This window comes from Nothobranchius furzeri, chromosome 4, assembly GCF_043380555.1.
Source record: "Nothobranchius furzeri strain GRZ-AD chromosome 4, NfurGRZ-RIMD1, whole genome shotgun sequence".
Classification (NCBI taxonomy): Eukaryota; Metazoa; Chordata; class Actinopteri; order Cyprinodontiformes; family Nothobranchiidae; genus Nothobranchius; species Nothobranchius furzeri.
Genome location: NC_091744.1, coordinates 46,634,846 through 46,656,341, shown reverse-complemented (window position 1 = coordinate 46,656,341; position 21,496 = coordinate 46,634,846). Strand labels below are relative to the sequence as shown.

The following is a 21,496-nucleotide window of genomic DNA, read 5'->3' as shown; positions in this document are numbered from 1 at the left end:
ATCACTACAGAATAATAAAAGTGCAAACTCTTACATGGAACAGAGGAATGTGTTTATTAGAGAACATATTTACAGGTCACAACACGGTTTGTGTGTTAGGAGATACAAAAACAAAAAGATGAGAAATACTGATCTAAACAGTAATAGATGATGAAAGCTTTATGAACATGGTGACAGGACATCAAAATCACAGTACGATGATTGTTCTAATGCTACAGGAAGGACTGGCAGGACAGTTCACACATGTAGGCTGATGTCCTCAAACGTCCACGTTCCTTCTAACCAGGAACATAAAGGCATAATATGGCTACTTCTTTGATAATCAAAGGCAGTGAAATTCAGGAAGAGCCCAACTTTAACTCACCAATCCCTGAAACAAAACATCAATAGCAGCACGTTTCTTCTTATCGTTTAAAATGTGGCATGCACCACACGCTGCCTCCAAAGTGCTCCTTTACAAAGACAGACGTGGTCAGTTCAGACTCTGGTACCCAGCATCAGGCTTCTGACAGGCAGTAAGGTGCACACCGCGTAGTCAAGTACATTCACACTGAAGGGAGCTTCGCTGCAGCCAACAGGCCGGGGAAGTGCAACGGCCACCTGGGACAGAGCTGGACTTCAGTTCAAACTTAAGGAATGTGTGGAGAAGGTAAAGCAACAACCTTCAGGTTGTTTTTCTCTTCAACGAAAGCAGTCCAAGCACAACAGGGCTGAACTATATAACGAGCTTATAGAGAGAAAGTCCAGTTCCAAGTGTCTACAGCTTTGGTTGGGCAACACAACAGACAGGGTTCTCCACTGTTCATCTGATCAGGTCCCATCATAAGGTCCAGAAGCCTTTGTGATTAGCTTCACGCACAAACTTAGCCTCAGTAGATCGTAAGGCTGACCGACCGATTCATCTTCTTTCCAATGAGCCTAGATGATCTGGGGTTGGACTGGACTGTGGAGCGAGTCAGGATCCTGTCCGTGGACAGAACCTTCTCCTCGGCTGCTGCTCTGGCTAGCTGGGCTTTCTTCAGCTCTCTGAGGGAGAGAATCAGAAATGTAACATCTACCATCATCTACAGAGTAAAACACCAGCACAGGAACATCATTACACTTATAAAAAGACGTTTGTTAACTTAAGTCTTCACACGGTTTCAGCAGAACACAGAACCTGTCTCATACCGGGAGAACCAACGTCTACTTTTCTGAACTACTTACTTTTGAAGCAAGGCATTCTTGAACTTCTCTGCATTGAGCTCAACTCTCAGTTGGTCCGCACTCATCCTGGCAGCCGTCAGAAGAACTGAATGTTTTATGAGGTCAGAGGCCGATGGGCGTCTGGTAGGGTCAGGATGGATCATCAGCTGGAATAAATGAGTTGAAAATACACAATCAGAAATGTATAAAACCAGAATAATAATAATAATAATAATAACAAAACCAGTGAAAATAAGCCGCCTAGTTCTACTCAAAGCACATCTCATTTCCATAAACATGCTGTGTGTTTGGGGGAATTACCTTGAGCAAACTGGGGAACTCTGGAGAAAGCACCTGTGGTATGGAGGGCAGCTTGCCCAGTCTGATTTCATGCCACTTTTCCCCATTTGTGGGTAAAGGCTCAGCTCCAGAGGCACTGATGACAGTCAGAGCCAAAGCAAAGATGTCTGCCTTGGTCAAGTTACTGTAGTCCTAAAAAGATGAAAGAGGATGTAAAACTGCACACACGCAGCACTTTGCTCTGGGTAGGGTTACAGACCTCTTGTAGAACTTCGTTGGCTAGATATCTACTGTCACCCTCCTCGACCTGTGGATTGTTTACTCGGGTCACATGACCAAGATCACCTGAAGAGTGGAATAAGAAGTACAGAATTTAAACGTTAGAAGCATGACATTACAGAAACCACCAACATGGTTGAACTGTGAGCACATCTCACCAATCTTGTAGATGACACTAGTCGCTACACCATCCTCTTCATCCACGTCATCACAACTTGGTACAGGTTTCCGTGAGATGAAGATGTTACCTTAGGAAAAAGTCCATTTAAGGCCAGGAAATAATATAAAAATGCCACAAAGGCTTGTGTTAAAGTTGGTTACTCTGGTGCACAGTCGTGAACGAGCACTCACTAGGTTTGATATCCATGTGCACCAGGGACATGGAATGGATGTACTTGAGCCCGCGTGAGACTTGCAGCAGCAGATCTTTCAGCTCCAGCTCAGATAAGTAGGACAGGCACCTGAAGTTTTCTGTGATGACATCAGACAGCGTGCCACCATTGCAATACTCATTCTGGATGAGCATGTGGTCGTCCTCGGCCCAGGCGGAGTAGTACCGCACCACGTGTGGATGTTGGCCCAGCACGGCATGGGCATACACCTCCCGCAGGGCGTTTTGCCTGAAACCAAGTGAATAACCAGGATTATCTGTGTCTTTGGAACAAAATATCAGAACTGGATCCATGTACTTACTCATCCACTGATCCTGCCAGGGGCTTCTTTGATCTCTTGATAGCGTAGATGCAGCCGTCGAGCCTCTTCACGCACTTAAACACAGCACCAAACTCCCCTGAGCCAATCTTTTCCAGCTCAAGGAACTCTGAGGCATAGCGCGACATGGTGTTGCTCTCGATCATGGTGATCCTCTGAGGGTGGAGGGCGTGACACATTAGTGGAACGTTAACCTAGGATTGACTTGTTCTCCTGTTGGCTTACAAAAATCACTTTTAGCAAAACAATAAAAAATGGATTTCTCCAAAAAGTTTCAGAATATTTTACAAACTGACTGGAAACAACGATTCAGCGTTTCCACACTGCTCTACAAAACTTCTGTATAAAGGTCTACTGATATTTACGCAATGGTGTAGTTGCTGCAGCTGGCCTCACAACCCCGGTTTCACACTGCAAGCACCAGCGGAATGGAACGCAGCGAAGCACCACCGCTTCAAACAGAATCCAATTATGGTCTATGGAGTATTTCAAACCAGCCGCCACTATTTCCAGGCGCGTCCCAGAAGCGGCATGCCGCGCCGCTAAAGATGGGATCGACTTCTATTTTTACCGCGAGCCACCTGGGACACGTCGATTCCCGCAGTTCACATAGTGCAAGACAGGAAACCACACTGTTTGTAAAATCCCCGGTTATTTTCAAAATAAAATGCAACGTTGCGATGTTATGTGTAACTTACGTCAGCACGTGCGACTGAACGGCTCTGTTTACCACCAGTTTCTTTCGAGAAGTGCAACGGTGTGATTCCTCATGGGGGTTGTGATCTCTCAATGAGGAAGGTGTCGGAAGTCTCGAGGGATTTTGGAATCTCGCGGGTACAGCGAGGCGCAGCGAGGAAGCGGTGCCGTGGCCCAGACTCTTCCGGTGTGAAAAGGACCGCTTTGAAGTTCGCCGATGAGCCGCTGTTCCGTTCCGCTGATGCTTGCAGTGTGAAACCGGGGCAAGTCTCCTCCCCTTCCGGCCGGCTCACGGGTCCCCGGAAGAACAAAAAAATAAATGCAAGTCAACGGGGCTAAAAGAGCTATTTTCTAACCCGCTTTGCCTTACGCCCTGGATCACACACGTCGTACTGCAACTTAAATGAAAACTAATGATGGTGTTTCGACCACACCAGTCACGTACTTTGAGACTTATCAGCTTGTAAAAGATCGTAATTAGTATGAAAACAAACTAGAAATCGGCACGTCACCATATAATCTTCTCTCCCCTAACGTAGCTACTCACCACATGACCAGAGCTATGGTGGGTCTTTCCTCCTGTGGGAAGTTTGCTGAACTTGCAGCCCTTCACCCTCAGTTTTCTCCGTGTCTGGTTCGATGACGTCACTTTCGTGATGCATTTGTGGTCCTGGACTCATTTTCACACGAAACCTAAGATAGTGTTTCCCCCCGTTTAAAAATAAGCGCGTTCTTGGTATCAAAATGTGTATTTAAAATTCACAGACAGCATGTGTGAAATCCATGGCACAACACAAGCGGATTTAGAAAATAGCCTCTTTAGCCCCGTTGACTTGCATTCATGTGTTTGTTGTTCAGGGACCCGTGGTGCGGAAGTAGACGGGCGTGACTTAGGATCCTTATAAAGTTATGTCAAAAAGAACCATCTCTTGATGCCACTTAGCACCTCTTTCTCACTGAATCATAATTGTAACTAACCACACCCAGGTGGAGTACTTTAAATGTTCTGTGTTTTTACTCTTAAAGTGACCGTGTATTATGCCTGGCGATAGGGGGCAGTACATACCTACATCACTGCAAACAAGCAGTATTTTTGCGTTTGAGGACGACCGTACCAACGGATGGTCATTAGGGTCAAAAATCCCTGGGAGTGTAATTTCGAACATGTACTTTGTAAGATCATTCAGCCTCCCGCAATATGACAAGCACATCATCACTGACAAAGGCTGAAGAGGGAAATGAGTAACAACAATGTTTATGAATGACTAAGGGTTTGTTACAGATCAGAAAAAGTGTTTTGTCCTCATGGGCTCCCGTAGAAGGAAACATGGAGTCTAATGTGGCGTCATCCAGAGGCTTAGGCCCAATCTCAATACTTGCACTGTGCCCTGCGGTCTTCAGCAACGTGCACTTGGAGAGAGTGGCTGTAAGGCTTCGAGTGTGTAGTACACAAGTGTGCAAATAAATGCAGGATTGAGACAGGGAGCATTGTGTCATCGACCGCAACGCACGCCAGGATTCTGGTCGCTGTGATAAAATCTTTAACAAAAAAACTTATTTGAAATAAATTTACATTCATTGCTGCTTCGTCTAAAAGTTTCAGAGCACCAGCTAATCGTCCTAAAATTGACAACTTTCATTAGAAAATACATATTTTCAAAAAAGGCATTTGAGTCTTTTCTCCTGCTGCTACGGATTGTAGGTAATATCAAGGGTGCAAGTGAGAGTATTGAGATTGGGCCTTAGACCCACTCCTGTGTATTTCAGACCCAATTTTTATCAGATACAAAACAGCCACTATTTTCAACTACTGGGCATCATTTAATACATTTTCAACAACATTTTCATGGATGTTTCCAAAGAATATTGGTAACAACCACACGTCTTTAGCACAGGTCATGATGGCATGTTTTTTTTGAGATCTTCCAGTCTACTTCACGCCATTTGTTTGGGGTTAGGGGTTTTGTTTCCACAGTAAAGGGTCAAAATGAAGAAATCTATGAAGGGGTAAAAGTTTCATTTACCTTCGATGGTGGGAGGACTTCATCCTTGCCTTCACCGTCACTTGCCTCCATGTCTTCTCCACAGGAGCTGAAACAAGGGGATATTTGGTTAGCATTCTATCCAGCAGGGGGCAGCACAGTGCCTTCACAAGCACATGTCTGAGTTCATCAGTAACCATGAGGTCTTGACTTCCAGCCAACACCCCCTAGTCCTAATCAACAAACGGCCTTAACATCACTGGTCTGCCTCAACAAAGGCCTCATTGTGTTTTACAAAGAACAGGTGCAGCTGCTCGACCCTGCTCTGCAACGTGTGATGATCTCTGGCAGCACCTCAGGAACAACTAATACATAAAATAGATATTTCAGCTGATCTGGTCCTACAGAACAGTATCTTCATACATAACAAGTACTGACAAGATAATCTAGAATCTGAGAACCCCTGAGCAACATACTCGTTCCAGTGTGCTCTCTTCCTGTTGTTCCTCTCCTGTGTGGCTGACTGGATGATGAGGGAATCGGGGGTGAAGGGGTTAAAGTTGACCAGCGGGATGTGCGGTCTCCTGCCACTGTCCGAGGCTGGCTTTCTTGGAGACTCAACATTTTTAAAAAGAGCAACTCTTCTGCTGGAGGATCCTGGTGCAGAACCTCTGGCTCTGGAAAGCAAACTCTGCAAAAACAGGACCAGTCGTTACTAAACGCACAAAACAAAACATCTGCTTGAACTCACGTTGACTTGATTTCAAATAAAGAGTAAAGTTTTGGTGTCTTGTCTAATGCAGACATGTCTGGACATAAAGCTGCATGGACTCTGACCAACAGGCTTATGCAACAGGTACATTAATGGGTCACCGGGCTGATACCAGACTCTAGCGCAGTGAATGGGCTTTTGGAAGTTTTACAACAAACGGATGTTTTATATTAAAACGTGCGCCCCTAACAGGGCAGCTTTTAAAGCTAGCTGTGAATGAATAGATCAAACTTGCAAAAAATGAAAATAAATAAAAAAAATTCTTAATGTTTAGTAAACTCATGTTTCTACGGAGACACATGAAGATGTTGTTGTCTACACAGATCCTGACCTTCGGGGTGTGCGGCGTGTCAAAGAGCCGGAGTTTCCTGAAGGTTTTGTGCGGAGGTGTGTCCGGGCAGTCCGGGATCGGAGAGCTGGATCCTTCTCCGTCGTCCTGGAAGCTCCTTCCAGCTTCAGGCGACCCTCCGAACAACCGGGACACTTTCTTGGATGACGGTGAACAGTTTTTAAAAATAACACTGCTCGGTGAACAGTTTTTAAAAATAACACTGCTCGGTGAACAGATTAGAGACGGGGAACCGAGACTCTCCTCGTCCCACAGCTCCACGTCGTCGTCCCCACCGGACTGATTCAGGGGGCTGCAGCTGCCCTCCAGCCGCTTCCCGACAGTGTCCCGTCGCAATGGCGTGGGGGAATCCATCTCCGTGAAGCCGGACTCTCCGCCGGTGCTGTTGTTCACATCCTCGATAGGGTCGTCCTCTCCATCGCTGGAAGTGAACTTTAACTTCTGACGGATGGGTCGAGACTTAGGGGAGGGGGTTCCGTGTCGATGGCGACTGTAACTCGACATTTTCAAGATTTAAACCCCGAGATTATCGACCAAAAAATTAAAAAAAAAAAAAAAAAAAAAATACCGGGGATACCCACCACAGAAAAGTAGTCTGCTTCTATTTACCTTCACGTAAAGGTATCGGTTAAGACGTTTTTTAATCTCCAGCGTTAACTTTCTTCTTGCTAACTCCCAACAACACGGGGAGAAACGCTAAGAAATGGCCTCTCACGAGCCGTATTCCATGTAACGTCCAAAGTATTAAAGTAAAAACGAATAAAAGTACTCAGTCCGTTAACTCCAGTGCGGCTGTCCGGTCCACCGACGTCCCGGTGACTCACCGACGTCTTTCCTCGATTAAACCTTACTTATGTTTACAAAAAGTTTTGAATGAGTCAAGCAACGAGTTCTTCCCGTGACGCGCGTGGCGAAGAACTTCCCGCGACCGTTGGTCACGTGTCACACCGCAGCCAATCAGAGCTTGCCTCTGAATTTTGAAAGCTGGGCGTTCCAGAGCGATTTCTGGTGGATTACGTCATAGATATCAGCAAAACAATATGGCGCGAACGTGTGCCTTTTCACGACGCTCACATTGCCAAGACAAAACGCGAAGTCATCAGGCGGCACGATCAAACAAGCCTCTGTTGTGAAGCAACTTGAAACCCAATTACGTTAATCAAAATTACGTTTATATTGCCGCGAATTTCAAACGAGTCAAACTTATCGTTCCTTTTTAGAAGAAATATTCTCACTGCCAAAGGTGAAGTTATACAGCAGACTGGGTGGTGTGGTTTGTAGTGGGAAAAAAAAATCCCAAACTGAATCATCTGGTTATTTATAACACTGTAAGCACCATCTCTTAACAGTTGTCTTCCATTGTACCCTTTTTTGTTGATGCAGCAAGTTGTTTATTTGTTAGGAATATTCTAAATGAACCATTTGGTATGGATCTCTAGCCTCTTCACCTGCAGAGTGGAGCAATAGTGATGGAAAGTTAAGAGTCACAGATTTGTTTACAAATAGCATTTACTGTACACTTTTAACATTTGAAGGCATCCCCCAAATGTTTTTATGAGGGGAAAAATACACAACATAATTCAGATTATTAAAATCCTATGTACACATGAGAGCAACTTTCATCTGTGAAAACAAATAGAAGGAAGACTCATAATTTCTCCCACTTATAAAGTTAAACAGTCTTTTTTTTGTCCATAAGGAGTTCATCAATCATCCAGGCCTGGTGACTCTCCCTGCTGTATCCTTGATGCTATCCTAATGGCTTCCTCCAGCGACGGCTGATCAGTCAGCTACAGGAAGAAAAGACAGAAAGCAGCATTACAACAATATTTAACACAGACTGGTGTGTATTACTCTATCAGGGTCTTTTGTTGCATTTGTTTACTCTAAACCCATCTTTAAACTGATGATGTTACAGACGGTTGTATTTCAGGATAGGGAAGACTGTTTTGTAATTTACAAATACAATAAATAAGTTCACAATAAAAAAGGCCGATTATCAGACTTTGATCTAATTAGTGTGATTAGGGATTTATGGCTCTTTCGTGGGAGTCGTTCATTAGTCGGTCGTTTACCTCAAAGAGCCGTTCAAAAGACTGGCTCCTTTGAAAGAAGCGAAGCAAAGAGAGCAACGTGTTGCGGCGGTGTCCGTGAGGGTGCACGGGGTTGTTTAGTGCTCCTCCTACGTCCGTGACAGTGGTGGGTGGTGTTTGAGCGGCTGCGCTTTACTGACTTCTGGGGAGGTTTGTTACCGGAAGACAAGATGAACAGCTCTCTAGAGGGAATCTGCTCTCATCGTTCACTTTGAAAACCCGTTCAAAAGATTCGATTCGTTCATGAACGTCACACCACTAGAGCTAATCATGCCCCCCACCCACGTCCGACAGGCCTGCTTTACTACATCTCAAAACTCCAACCATAAAATGGATATTAGTATTTTGGAGGCATGCTGGTGGCTTTCTCAGATCTGAATTAGAGGCCGGCTGATATATTCAGTTTTTTCTATGTCGGCCAAAATTATTTTAAAAAGCCGATAAAGTTTTTTTTAATTTAAAAATCAGGCACCTGTGTGGCCAACTGCCGCCACAACTAGACTGAAGAAAGGACCCTAAGGATCACAACACAAAGTTTTATGTTTTATGTTTGAAGTTCAATAAATAGTAAGCGATTTATTGACTTGTTTAATTTATATTGTACACAGTGAGTGTTCAGTTGTCTTTCACAATCAATGTGCTGCTAAAACATATATCGGCCTTAATAAATATAGATATAAATATTAGATATCATCTATCTGCAACAAAATTCTTTAAAAATCGGTATCAGCCTTAACAAACCATATCGGTCTGCCTCAGATCTGACTTACATGGGAACTGAAACGTTCCTTCTGACCTTAATCCTTTCTGGAAACTTTCAACAATTCACGTAAATAGTTTAGCAGGGTGGGCTGCAAGAAAGGATTTTAGAGGTGCTAGGGGTGGAAGGGTCAGCGATGACTCACAGCAGTTAGACAGGACAGCGTCACCCTTCTTAAATTGGGGGAAGTCTAGGCTCAAAATTACAGCAGCAGGAGCAGGGATGTCTGCTTCAGCTTTAGTTAGTCAACAGGCTGGGATTTATGTCCAATACGTCTCAATTAAAGTTTCATCCCAAATGTTTTTTTTTTTTTTTTAGTAAAAACTGAATCGAAGTTTACGCAGAATAAAAAGTACACCAGGAACAGGTAAGCTGGTCTCTCAGGTGCTAATCCTTTCTAATAAACCGTTGACCTCCTGACCTGTACAGCGATGTGTGTGCCGTTGGAGGTGGCCAGTAAAGTGACGGGATGAATGTTGTCTTGTTCTTGGCTGTAGCTTGCTTCCTCCACAGTGTGGAACGTGGCCATGTCGGGCGTCATGATGGCCACCTGAGGGCCACAGAAATATGCTTTACTATTGATGAACCAAATTAACTTCTGTTACCTGTGTGGTGTGTTCAGAAAGCAGCTGGAGCTCTGGGAGGAAAACACAGCAACAGCACTGCCATGCTTCAGGCCTGCATTGCATCCAATGACCAGTAGGGAGCTTCTTCAGGAAAATCGGCAAAGATACGGAACATATTTCTTGTTTTAATCTTTTCAGTGGCCTAGTGGTACAGTGTTTGCCTTGGGACAGGGAGACCGAGGTTCAAGACTGGTCGGGTCACAGCAAAGACTTTAAAAATGGAACCCAATGCCTCCCTACTACACTCAGCTTTAAGGGGTTGGATTGGGGGATTAAACCACCAAATAGTTCCTGAGCACAGCCACTGCTGCAGCTCATAACTCCCCACAGGGATGGTCCAAATACGGAGATGAATTTCAACCCATTGCTGGAGTTGCTCCGGGTGAGAGGCGGAGGGCTGGGGTTGGCTTTTTGTAAGCCCCAAGACTCTCTGCCTGTGTGTTGGGGTTTACCCCGGGGGACGAGAGGGTAGCTTCTAGGGATGAGCCGGATACTCGTTTTCAGACGAGTATCCGGTACGTAAAAAGCATTTTTGACGAAAACGAGCATGAAACGAGTAAAACTCGTAAATATCTGTAATCGTGCTGAAAGAAAATCCTCATTGGGTAACTGACTGTCTTCACGCCCTGTGATTGGCCAGTCACATAGCGCCCGCCCCTCCCTACACACAAAACTGCAGCCGGCCGGGAGCGCAGTCCGTCCGGCTCATCCACGCACAGACAGTAACGGATCTCGCTGTGCTTGCTTCACTGTTGCTCACGTTTCTTCAGTTTTCCCTAGGTTTTCTTCAGCTCACCTCTTTTTCGGTTGAATATTTAAAGTTACTTTTTTCGTAACTTACGTGGTGCATTTGACAAGACAGAGCTGACGAGCTGTAGTCACTACCTCCGCTCCGGTCGGGTTTTTTATTATTTTTTTAACTCACTGGAAGCAGTGGCAGTTGCCGAGGCAAAATCTCGGGTGTGGGAGGAGTTTGGTGAGGTCATGGAGAAAGACTATTGATCAGCTCCAAAGAGGTTCTGGCAAACTGTCCGGCGCCTCAGGAGAGGAAGGCAGCAACTCGCTCACACCGTTTACAGTGGGGATGGGGAGCTGCTGACATCAACTGAGGCTATAGTCGAACGGTGGAAGGAATAGTTTAAGGAGCTCCTCAATCCTACCGATGCGCATTCCGAGGAGGAACCAGAGCCGGGAGACCTGGGGATGGACTGTCCTATCACAGGGGCAGAAGTTGCTGAGGTAGTCAAACAACTACACAACGGCGGAGAATCGGGGCGGATGAGACTTGTTCTGGGTATCTCAAGGCTATGGATGTTGTAGGGCTGTCATGGTTGACACGTCTCTGCAACATTGCGCGGTCATTGGGGGCAGTTCCTGTGGAGTGGCAGACCGGGGTGGTGGTCCCCATCTTTAAGAAGGGTGACCTGAGAGTGTGTTCCAACTATAGGGGGATCACACTCCTCAGTCTCCCTGGAAAGGTCTACTCCAAGGTACTGGAGAGGAGGGTCCGATCGATAGTTGAATCTCAGATTGAGGAGGAGCAATGTGGTTTTCGTCCTGGCCGTGGAATTGTGGACCAGCTCTATACCCTTGCAAGGGTGATGGAGGGGGCATGGGAGTTTGCCCAACCAATTCACATGTGTTTTGAGGATTTGGAGAAGGCTTATGACCGTGTCCCCAGGGGCACCCTGTAGGGGACGCTCCGGGAGAATGGGGTGGGTGGCTTTCTGTTAAGGGCCATTCAGTCTCTTTACCAGAGGAGCGCGAGTTTGGTCCGCATAGCCGGTAGTAAGTCGGACCTGTTCCCGGTGAGGGTTGGACTCTGCCAGGGCTGCCCTTTGTCACCGATTCTGTTCATTACCTTTATGGACAGAATTTCTAGGCGCAGCCGTGGTGTGGAGTGTGTCGAGTTTGGTGACAGGAGAATCTCGTCTCTGCTTTTTGCGGATGATGTGGTCCTCCTAGCTTTATCCAGCTCTGACCTTCAGCTCTTGCTAGGTAGGTTCGCGGCTGGGATGAGGATCAGCACCTCCAAATCTGAGACCATGGTTCTCGACCGGAAAAGGGTGGCTTGCCAACTCCTGGTCGGGGGAGAGGTCCTACCTCAAGTGGAGGAGTTTAAGTATCTCGGGGTCTTGTTCACGAGTGAGGGTAGGAGGGATCGGGAGATTGACAGGCGGATTGGTTCAGCATCTGCAGTGATGCGGACGCTGAGCCGATCTGTCGTGGTGAAGAGGGAGCTGAGCCAGAAAGCCAGGCTCTCGATTTACCGGTCGATCTACATCCCAATCCTCACCTATGGTCATGAGCTTTGGGTAATGACCGAAAGGACGAGATTGCGGATACAAGCGGCCGAAATGACTTTCCTCCGTAGGGTGGCCGGGCTCAACCTTAGAGATAGGGTGAGGAGCTCGGACATTTGGAAGGGACTCGGAGTAGAACCGCTGCTCCTCCAGATCGAAAGGAGCCAGTTGAGGTGGTTTGGGCATCTGGTCAGGATGCCTCCTGGACGCCTCCCCGGGGAGGTGTTTCAGGCATGTCCTGCTGGCAGGAGGCCCCTGGGTTGACCCAGGGCACGTTGGAGAGGTTACATCTCCAATCTGGTCTGGGAACACCATGGGGTCCTGCCGGAGGAGCTGGTGGAGAAGGCCGGGGAGAGGACTGTCCTGAGCTCCCTAGTTGGGATGCTGCCCCCACGACTCGGACCCGGATAAGCGGAGGAAGACGATGACGAATTTCACCAGTGTCTAATGATGACTAAAAGGACTAACTTTTACTGTTTAAAAAGATATTTATGGTCTATGTTGCTTGTTTTAGGATGTAAATTTTAAATAATAATGAAGCTGGAAAGAATCAGTTAAAAAAAATCACCTCATAGCTTTAAAGGTGTGCTTAACTGAAAAAAACATTTTAAATGTTTTTTCTGATTAAAATCAGTCACTCTGCAGGCTGAACATGAGAATAGTCTCCTACACCTATCACCTGCATTAGCTTCTGATACGACAGTGAAATTCAAGGATTTGAAAAGCCTGATAGATCTACGTCACACTGTCACTTAACATTCATGGACTCATGACTCACGACAAGAAAGGCTGTTGTTGGTTTAGTGTCGAGGAAACAGCAGAGAACTTCTCAGATAGTTTAAGCTAACTGTTAGCATTATCAACACATCCACAAAGCAGCCGGTCCTCCAGGCTTTAAAACCATCAAGTCAGTGGTAGAGTGGTGTTGCTGTTATCCAATTTGGGCGAGATGTCCAAATATCATGGAGTAAGACTTCAAAACCTGCTGTCAGAAGCTCAGCTGTGACGTGGGCCACTTTGATGTCCAAGAAATGCTGCACTGGTACAGTGACCGTTTATAATCAGAAAAAAACATTGGAGAAATGAATTACTCCCACAAGAACCACCAACATACTGATAAGAAGAACTTAATCTAATTAACTCAGGAAGAACTTTGTTTCTAAAGAAACTGAAAGTCATAGTCACCACCCAGTGGCCATCAGAGGCCTTACACTTTGAGGAGTCTGTTGTTGGAACATAGATGTTTTTGTAGCTGTGTATTAATGCCACTCAGGGTTGATAGAAGAGGGTTTTCTTCTGTTTTCTTACCAGCTTTAGGATTATAGGGAGAAAAGGTTAAATAGCCTTTTAAAAAAGTAGTGGTGCTACTACAGCTGTAAAAGTTACCCAACTCAAACTTTATTCATGTTTTTACAGTTTCCTTAAGTGAAGTGAAGAAGTGGGCGATTCTAAACCATAAAGAGAGTACATCCATTCTTCTGAAGAAAAGCCCCGACTCCAGTCCCGAGTTACTGATCAACAGGAACTCCCTGCATGTGGATGCTTAACAAACCATCTCAGACTGTTGTGTGTAATGAGCACAAGAGGATGTGTGTGCGAGCCCCCCCCACCCCCCACACACACAATATAGGTAAACATAAAAAAGCATTGGCCCTGTTGTTAACGACAAAGCTTTAACGTGTCTTTACCTGTTCATCTGTGCTGTCTGCTGCTGCTACCAAGGTAACCGAATGAGCACCTTGTGTTGCCAGTTCATGAGCTGGGATGGTTATGGTTGTGCCCTCCTGGGTTACCATGGTGATTGTTCCACCCATTGCTTGCAAGTCTGCTTCAGAGATACTGACCTGAAGTGAAGTGAAGCACAGACAGAACAACATCCGGTTTGACGGTGAATAACTTCACGTGTTCATGAAACTTCTCAAATCATTCCGTTTAAACTGGTGGGATTATTTTAACATAGCAGAGTGAGCCAGAGGACTAAGCATTGCAGCAAGAAGGCTACTGGGCTGAATGTGGGCTGTGAGGAGTTGGCATTAGGGCTGCAACAAACGATTATTTGGATAATCGATTAATCGGACGGGGTCTCGACACGATTAATCGGATTACATGGGGAAATTTTTAAAAACTGCTAGGGAAACGTTATTTCTCTCCTTCCTTCACTTTATTTAACACAACATTATTAGAAAACAGTTCAATAGCAGAAAAACAACATGCCATCACCTAAATTGTCTTATAAGGTGTATAGACAGAGACCCTAAGCTACATCTATCTGTGACCTAAAATGCTTGGTCCAAGTTAAACAGCTTAAGGGCAATTCTCATCTGTTTTGTTTGATCTCATCTGTTGACATTTATTTTAAATGTAATTAAACATAGGCTGTGAATTAATCAAAATTGATCACTATTTCCAAAAATGACTGAAAAAATACCAAATAAAACAAAAGTAAATGAATGCCATCCTCCTTGCGATGATGCCCTGGGCAACTGCCATAAAGTCACATCAAGAAATGCTGCTGATCATTCCAATGATCCCAAATAGACTCACATTAGGCCACATGAAAGCAACTGAACCCAAAAATATATTAACCAGTATATAACTGCACTCTCACACAACACGCCTGCAGCAACAGTTAGGACTCCTCCCTCCCTTTTAAAAGCGTTTTTGCTTCTGAGGACATTGTGGTTGTAAAACCACATGCTAGTAGTCTGGCCCCGGTGTGATCAACCAGTTTCTGCGGGAATGTGACGGCGGAACCAGGGCCAGATTAACACTTTGTTGTACCCTGGGCAACAATATTCAAGGGCTCCATCATCACGACCCAAGGATCACCATAATGTGGTCACATACAGAATATTTTACTGTAATATGCAGTAAATATACTCAATACTTGAATGCCTGACATCACATAACCCGCCCAGAGTAACCTTTGACCCACCTCGTGTGGACTGACCAATGAGGAGAGGGTCTTAACTTGAGGCCCTCTCTTCATTGGTCAGTCTGCATGAGACTGACTCTCAACTGACGTTCAGTCGTAGGCAGCGAAGCGTCTCTGTGCAGCGCAAAAGCCCGGGTGGACAGTTTGTTTAATATAGGGTGATCATATTTCCATTTCCAAACAAGAGGACAGGGGATCTGTGCCTATGACGTCACACTATGGCAACGCCACACAAACCATGTTGGGACCCAATTTTTTGTAAGAACTAAATTAATATCAGATTCTGCCAATAAAAGGGCTCTAAAACAATTCATGTGTAAATATTTTGCATATTTAATGCAAAATCTCATTTTTATGCTTTAGTGCTGCAACAAGGTTTTATTAATAATAAATTATTATACCTTTTGTTTTACTACAGCATCGGTAAGCTTCCTGTGCACAGATTATTAAGGATGCTTGTTTCAGCTGTGAGATTAGACGATAGGATCAATGATAAAATAAGTTGTCACACACTCCATGGAAACTTTCAGATAATCCACAAATAGTGGCTTTCAAATGGTTTTGTTACTTTTTGCAAGTTTAGAAAAGAAGCAGATGAGACAGCATGTCTGATAATTTAGTTTTTCATCTGATAATATTAGAACATGTCAGTAATGTCTGAGGGGCTTTTACAAACACTGTATAACTAACACTACTGAAGAGGGTATGGATTACACAGAGGCTTCTGGGGAGCCCAGTTATGGGGGGGGGGGGACATTTTGCCTTGGCCCCCAAAATGTCTTGAAACGGCCCTGGGTGTGTGACTGAGTTTTGAAGGTGATCTGAATTGTATCAGATGTATAAATATGACATGTGTATAACTTATTGTTTTTTACTGGTAAAAACGTGTAGTGGAGATAAATCTACCTACATTTTACTTTGTTTTCTTGTTTTTATTGAACTATTTTCCTGTCCTGTCTGTCTCTCATCTTCCTGCATCTCCTCATAATTCTCCAGAAAATCTGTTGCCTGGATTCTTACTTTTTCACCTCATCAGTTACTTTTGAGCAGATCAAAGAGATCTCCTGACCGCAAAGCTCAGAGCGCGTTTTCGATGCTGCGTGAGGTGACATCACCACAGCACAGGTGATGAGCTCCGCAGTAGCGCGCTTCAGGCACAAATAAGACAGAAAGTAGAGAACATGTGCAGACATGAACGATCGTGTGCTAATTATAGTTTTTTGGTTGCGCCACTTTGAGAATGGACCGTGCGCTGGCTGCCTGGATCGCTGCGCAACAATGCGGAACCGGTTCGCAGCAGCGCAAGTCTGCAGGCTCTCCCTCGCGCTGATCTGCCAGTACCGGCTCTCTCTCGCGCTGATCTGCGGCTCTCCCTCGCGCTGATCTGCCGGTACCGGCTCTCCCTCGCGCTGATCTGCCGGTACCAGCTCTCTCTCGCGCTGATCTGCGGCTCTCCCTCGCGCTGATCTGCGGGTCTCCCTCGCGCTGATCTGACTTGCTCTGGTCTGTGCGCAACGGCGGGTGGGAAGGGGGGGAGCTTTTGGAAGAGTTGTGCGACACAACGAATCGATGACACAATTCGTTGCCAACGCTTTTAGTAATCGATTTTCATCGAATTTATCGATTCGTTGTTGCAGCCCTAGTTGGCATGTCCTCCCCGTGCAGGAGGGCAAGAATACAGCACTTGTACAATGACTCCCCTCTGGCTGTTCACAAATGCACCAATACAGCTGGCCACCAGCCATGATGTACACCTTAAGCCCTTTACACACATGGTCCATTTCTGTTCTGTGACTACGCTGATTAGCATGTCAGATGATGACCAGTAGCGGGTTGATTTTAAACTTCCAACATCCCTGAGCCTATCAGCTGTTTTCAGGGTGAAGCATCAGTAAACAGTCTGTTAGGAGGAACGTATGCACTGTGATAACACCGCAGGAATAAGACTACTTTATACATCTTTGGTGTGTTCTTACTGTGTTTAGTTTCTAATTCTTTTTAAAACACAGGAAAGGTTCTTCTTTACCTTGCTGACGTACGTTTCGTTTGTCGACTGCAAAACTTCCTCTGAGCTGACGCTGATGGTGGCGTCACTTCCTACTCCGTTTATCTGCGGGCAGCAGAGGACGTTGTCGCCCTCTACTGCCCGCTCTCCCCTCTCCGATGTTCAGCATCAGCTCTGAGGATGTTTTGCAGTCGGCAAACGAAACGTACGTCAGCAAGGTAAAGAAGAACCTTTCCTGTGTTTTAAAAAGAAGCAAAAATGGAATAAGACTACTTTATTTTTACCTGCTGTTGTGTCCCATCTTCCTGAGTTACCAAGGCGACATGCTCCTGACCAACCAAGTCTGACGACTCCACAGGAACCTGCTCTGAGCCAGAATCATCCGCTTCAACTACAGCTGGAGTGTAGCTTACATTTGGATCATCTATGGCATCTGAAAGATGAATTGTTGAATGAATCAAAGCTGCAAACACAAGGCTAGGAGCCTTTGCTCCTGAGTATCTTTACCGACCTGCTGGAGGTTCAAAGTACGCCTCCTGCTCCTCCTCAATGGGCTCGGTGTCATTGTGAGCTGTGCGTTTGTGCATGGCGAGTGTGGAGATCTGCTTGTAGGTCTTCCCACAGTGATTACAGTTGTAAGGTTTACAAGGTGTGTGTACAACGTGGTGTTTATAAAGGCTGGAGTATTCTGTGAAGCGCTTTTCACACCCAGGTACTGTGCACACGTATGGTTTCTCCCCTGCAGGCAAAAAACACACTTTAGCACAAAAAGCTGCAAAACAAATGAATAAATCTCATTTTAGGACATAAACATATGATGTTTACGAAGGGCCCCACCGGTGTGAATCCTCATATGGTTCTTGTAATTGGTGGCACTGGCGAACGTGCGTCCACAGGTAGGCTCAGAGCAGTAGTATGGCCGCTCACCCGTGTGTGTTCGGATGTGAACTTTGCGGATGTTGGAGGTGGTAAACGACCTGCCGCAGCCGTCAACTGGGCACTTGAAAGGCTTTTCACCTGTCAGACAACAAAACAAAGGACAAAAACAAACATTAAGCAGTAGTTTCATCCAAATAAATCTCCATACAACACAGAAACTTCTAATGAAGCTAAAGAAACCTCGGGTTTTCCTAAATGAGATGCTGAAATACTCCATGTCCTTATAATTCTGCAGATGTGCTGTTTTTAGTTTCTATCAGGTCAGGGTTAGGGTTCCTTCCCTTCAGCACTTTGCTGTAGAAAATATCATCTACATCCAACACACCCGTGGTCTCTAGCCAACCTTCGAGCATCAACACACTTTGCTGTTTTAGAAACCAGTGGCATGTGACTATTTTGGACCAAAATATGATCATTTCGATGCCACGCACTCCTCAGAAAGGGTTCTTTGTTTTAAACAAGTTCAAATATCTGTAATCAGCAGCAGGCTGCAGTCAGTCCCAGTACTGCCCATCTGGATTTAGCATTGTACAAATAAGATGTATTCCAAGTAGGGCTGCAACAAACGATTATTTGGATAATCGATTAATCGTATGGGGTCTCGACACGATTAATCGATTAATCGGATTACATAGGGACATTTTTAAAAACTGCTAGGGAAACGTTATTTTTCTCCTTCCTTCACTTTATTAAACACGCCATTATTAGAAAACAGTTCAATAGCAGAAAAACAACATGCCATCACCTAAATTGTCTTATAAGGTGTATAGACAGAGACCCTAAGCTACACCTATCTGTGACCTAAAATGCTTGGTCCAAGTTAAACAGCTTAAAGAGCAAGTCAACCCCTACCAGAGTCTAACTCCACTCCCGCTTCATGTTTGAAAAATGCAACACATGCTGTTGCCTAGCAGACCGAGAGGGCGGAGCCGCTAACAAATACACACACACTCAGGCTCACAACAGCATTGTGACATCATAATGTACCAGTTTACATCATAGCATACTTCTTAGCCAATAGCGGTGGCAGATTTAAATTAAAATACAGTGCAGAGTTTTTACCTGACAATGGCACAACACTGCCAGTTTGAGGCAGAATATTTAAATTTTAACTAAGATGCAATGAAGTGCCAAATTATTGATGACACGTGTCTGCAGCACAATTAGACACTCGTTTATTTAGTTTATCAGCAAAAAAAAGTTTATTTGGGGGTGACTTGCTCTTTAAGGGCAATTCTCATCCGTTTTGTTTGATCTCATCTGTAGACATTTATTATAATTGGGGATGTCAAACAACTAATTTTTAAATGTAATTAAACATAGGCTGTGAATTAATCAAAATTAATCACTATTTCCAAAAATGACTGAAACAATACCAAATAAAACAAAAGTAAATGAATGCCATCCTCCTTGCGATGATGCCCTGGGCAACTGCCATAAAGTCACATCAAGAAATGTTGCTGATCATTCCAATGATCCCAAATAGACTCACATTAGGCCACATGAAAGCAACTGAACCCAAAAATATATTAACCAGTATATAACTGCACTCTCACACAACACGCCTGCAGCAACAGTTAGGACTCCTCCCTCCCTTTTAAGAGCGTTTTCGCTTCTGAGGACATTGTGGTTGTAAAGCCACATGTTAGTAGTCTGGCCCCGGTGTAATAACCAGTTTCTGCGGAAATGTGACGGCGGAACCGGTTCGCAGCGGCGCGAGTCCCCCCCCCCCATCTAATAGCGTCGCGCTTACAATTTTATAGACTTTTTTTAAGAGCTTAGGGCATGTCTAGCGTGTGTAATAATCCGGGGCTTGGGTGAATCACATTTGAAAAGTTTTTAACTTACCCGGACACCGAGCTCTCTCCTTCCTCGCTGATGATTCTGACATGCTTGCGTTTAAGACGCTGCATCATCACCGTAGTATCCCCGTGCCATGCTAAGTCTGACCTACAAACATTGCATGTCTTCGCCTGATTTAACTGAAAATGCTCCCAAACTTTAGAAGTTTTTACTTTTTTGGGGTCTCGCTGCTTCTGCCATGTTCCTCTTACAAACACCTGCCGGCTCTCCACCGGTCTGCGTGCAACGGCGGGCGGGAGGGGGGGGGGGCTTTTGGAAGAGTTGCGCAACACAACGAATCGATGACGCAATTCGTTGCCAACGCTTTTAGTAATCGATTTTCATCGAATTTATCGATTCGTTGTTGCAGCCCTAATTCCAAGACGTTAACACCAAGATTCATCCGGCTCAAATAAAGAAAAGGTGGTTCAGGAAGCATGAGAGATCATCACATGTGTATCGACCTCCAGAGCCCGAACCTTAATCCCACTGGGAATTTTTGGGATGTGCTGGAGAAGGCTTTGAGCAGTGCTCTGGCTCTCCCATCATCAATTCAACAAATAGCTATTTTTGCAGAAGTCCACTGAAACCATACCAGAGAATGCCTGCCGTCACCACAGCTAATTATTAACGAGTGTGTGAGGTTTTAGTTTGCTTGGGCAGAGTACAAGATGGCAGCTTTAAAGACTAATGTTTCCAGGTGTGTACCTGTATGAGTCCTTGTGTGCTTTTGAAGGTCTCCAGAGGTTTTAAAGGACTTGCAGCAGTTCATCTCCTGACATCTGTATGGCTTTTCCCCGGTGTGTGTGCGTGAGTGACTCTTCAGTCCATAACCTGAAATGACCACAAAGATTAAAGGTTTTGAAAATCAGATAATACATTTCAACAACCAAAACTGAGGATTTGATGAGAAGAAAAGCGATAAACAAACACCCCTAAAAACGCTATCTGTCAAATCAAAGTGCAAAAAATATCGAACAATAATTGTCTACCTGTTGCAAACTTCTTCCCACAGCCACGAAATTCACAGATGTATGGTTTGTCACCTGTGTGGGAGCGCTCATGTACCTGTTGAAAAAATGTAAACAAACATTTAACAGTTACGCTCTCACAGCAGGACACTGAGGAAATATCCTGTAAGGATCTTCAGACAATAACATATAACTAGAAGCAAAGGGTTCACTAATACTAACACGATCTGCACGTTGGTTTACCTTGAGGTGGTGGGCAGTGGTGTAGAGCTTTCCACAGCCTTCATAATCACAGTGGAAGGACTTCTCTCCTACATGGGACACTCTTGCTGGCCTGTGGTCCTGACCCTGTAGCACTATCTAAACACAGGAGGCATACTGGGACTGAATATTGGATCGAAGAAGTGGAAACTGCTCTTTGAGCTTCTATAGAGCTCCGGACATCACGTGACTCTCAGAGAGTAGACGCCATGTTGGCAGGCAACAAAGGTAAACAAAATGAACGGGATCGGCTTGGATTTTACTCCGTCGGAGTTTACTTCACACTTTAAAACGGAATAAATCGTTTTATATAGCCAGAAATTAAATAGACTAAACATCTCTGACCCTTACCGTGCCCCTGGGATACTTTTTAAAAACGCCAGAAGCTGTCGGAGCGGACCTCTTACCGGATATGAGATACCCTGACATTTATAATTTCCTTGTTAATTGTCCCTCGTCCTACTCCGGAGCGTCGCTAAGAGCATAT

The 21,496-nt window shown here is 45.0% G+C and overlaps 2 protein-coding genes across 4 annotated transcripts in view; both read right to left on the bottom strand.

Moving 5' to 3' along the window:
* Positions 1–30: 30 nt before the first annotated feature.
* On the bottom strand, positions 31–7,583 carry wee1 (WEE1 G2 checkpoint kinase). The gene is made up of 10 exons (XM_015963930.3): positions 6,257–7,583; positions 5,630–5,844; positions 5,196–5,262; positions 2,458–2,630; positions 2,116–2,384; positions 1,923–2,012; positions 1,745–1,830; positions 1,507–1,677; positions 1,207–1,352; positions 31–1,026 (listed from the first exon to the last, which is right to left on the bottom strand). Exons 1-10 carry the CDS (start codon positions 6,776–6,778, stop codon positions 870–872), a joined length of 1,896 nt encoding a protein of 631 aa, XP_015819416.1. The 5' UTR covers positions 6,779–7,583; the 3' UTR covers positions 31–869.
* Positions 7,584–7,765: 182 nt separating this feature from the next.
* Positions 7,766–21,496, bottom strand: part of znf143b (zinc finger protein 143b) — a 31,739-nt gene continuing 18,008 nt past the window's right edge. For all 3 annotated transcript variants that reach the window (XM_015963931.3, XM_015963933.3, XM_054732859.2), the window contains exons 7-15: positions 20,992–21,108; positions 20,770–20,845; positions 20,486–20,611; positions 17,834–18,013; positions 17,508–17,735; positions 17,281–17,429; positions 13,745–13,900; positions 9,549–9,677; positions 7,766–8,064 (exon numbers count right to left, since the gene is read on the bottom strand). In XM_015963931.3, coding sequence (XP_015819417.1) covers positions 7,981–8,064; positions 9,549–9,677; positions 13,745–13,900; positions 17,281–17,429; positions 17,508–17,735; positions 17,834–18,013; positions 20,486–20,611; positions 20,770–20,845; positions 20,992–21,108 — 1,245 coding nt within the window. In that variant the 3' untranslated portion in view covers positions 7,766–7,980. The remainder of the gene's footprint in view (positions 8,065–9,548; positions 9,678–13,744; positions 13,901–17,280; positions 17,430–17,507; positions 17,736–17,833; positions 18,014–20,485; positions 20,612–20,769; positions 20,846–20,991; positions 21,109–21,496) is intronic.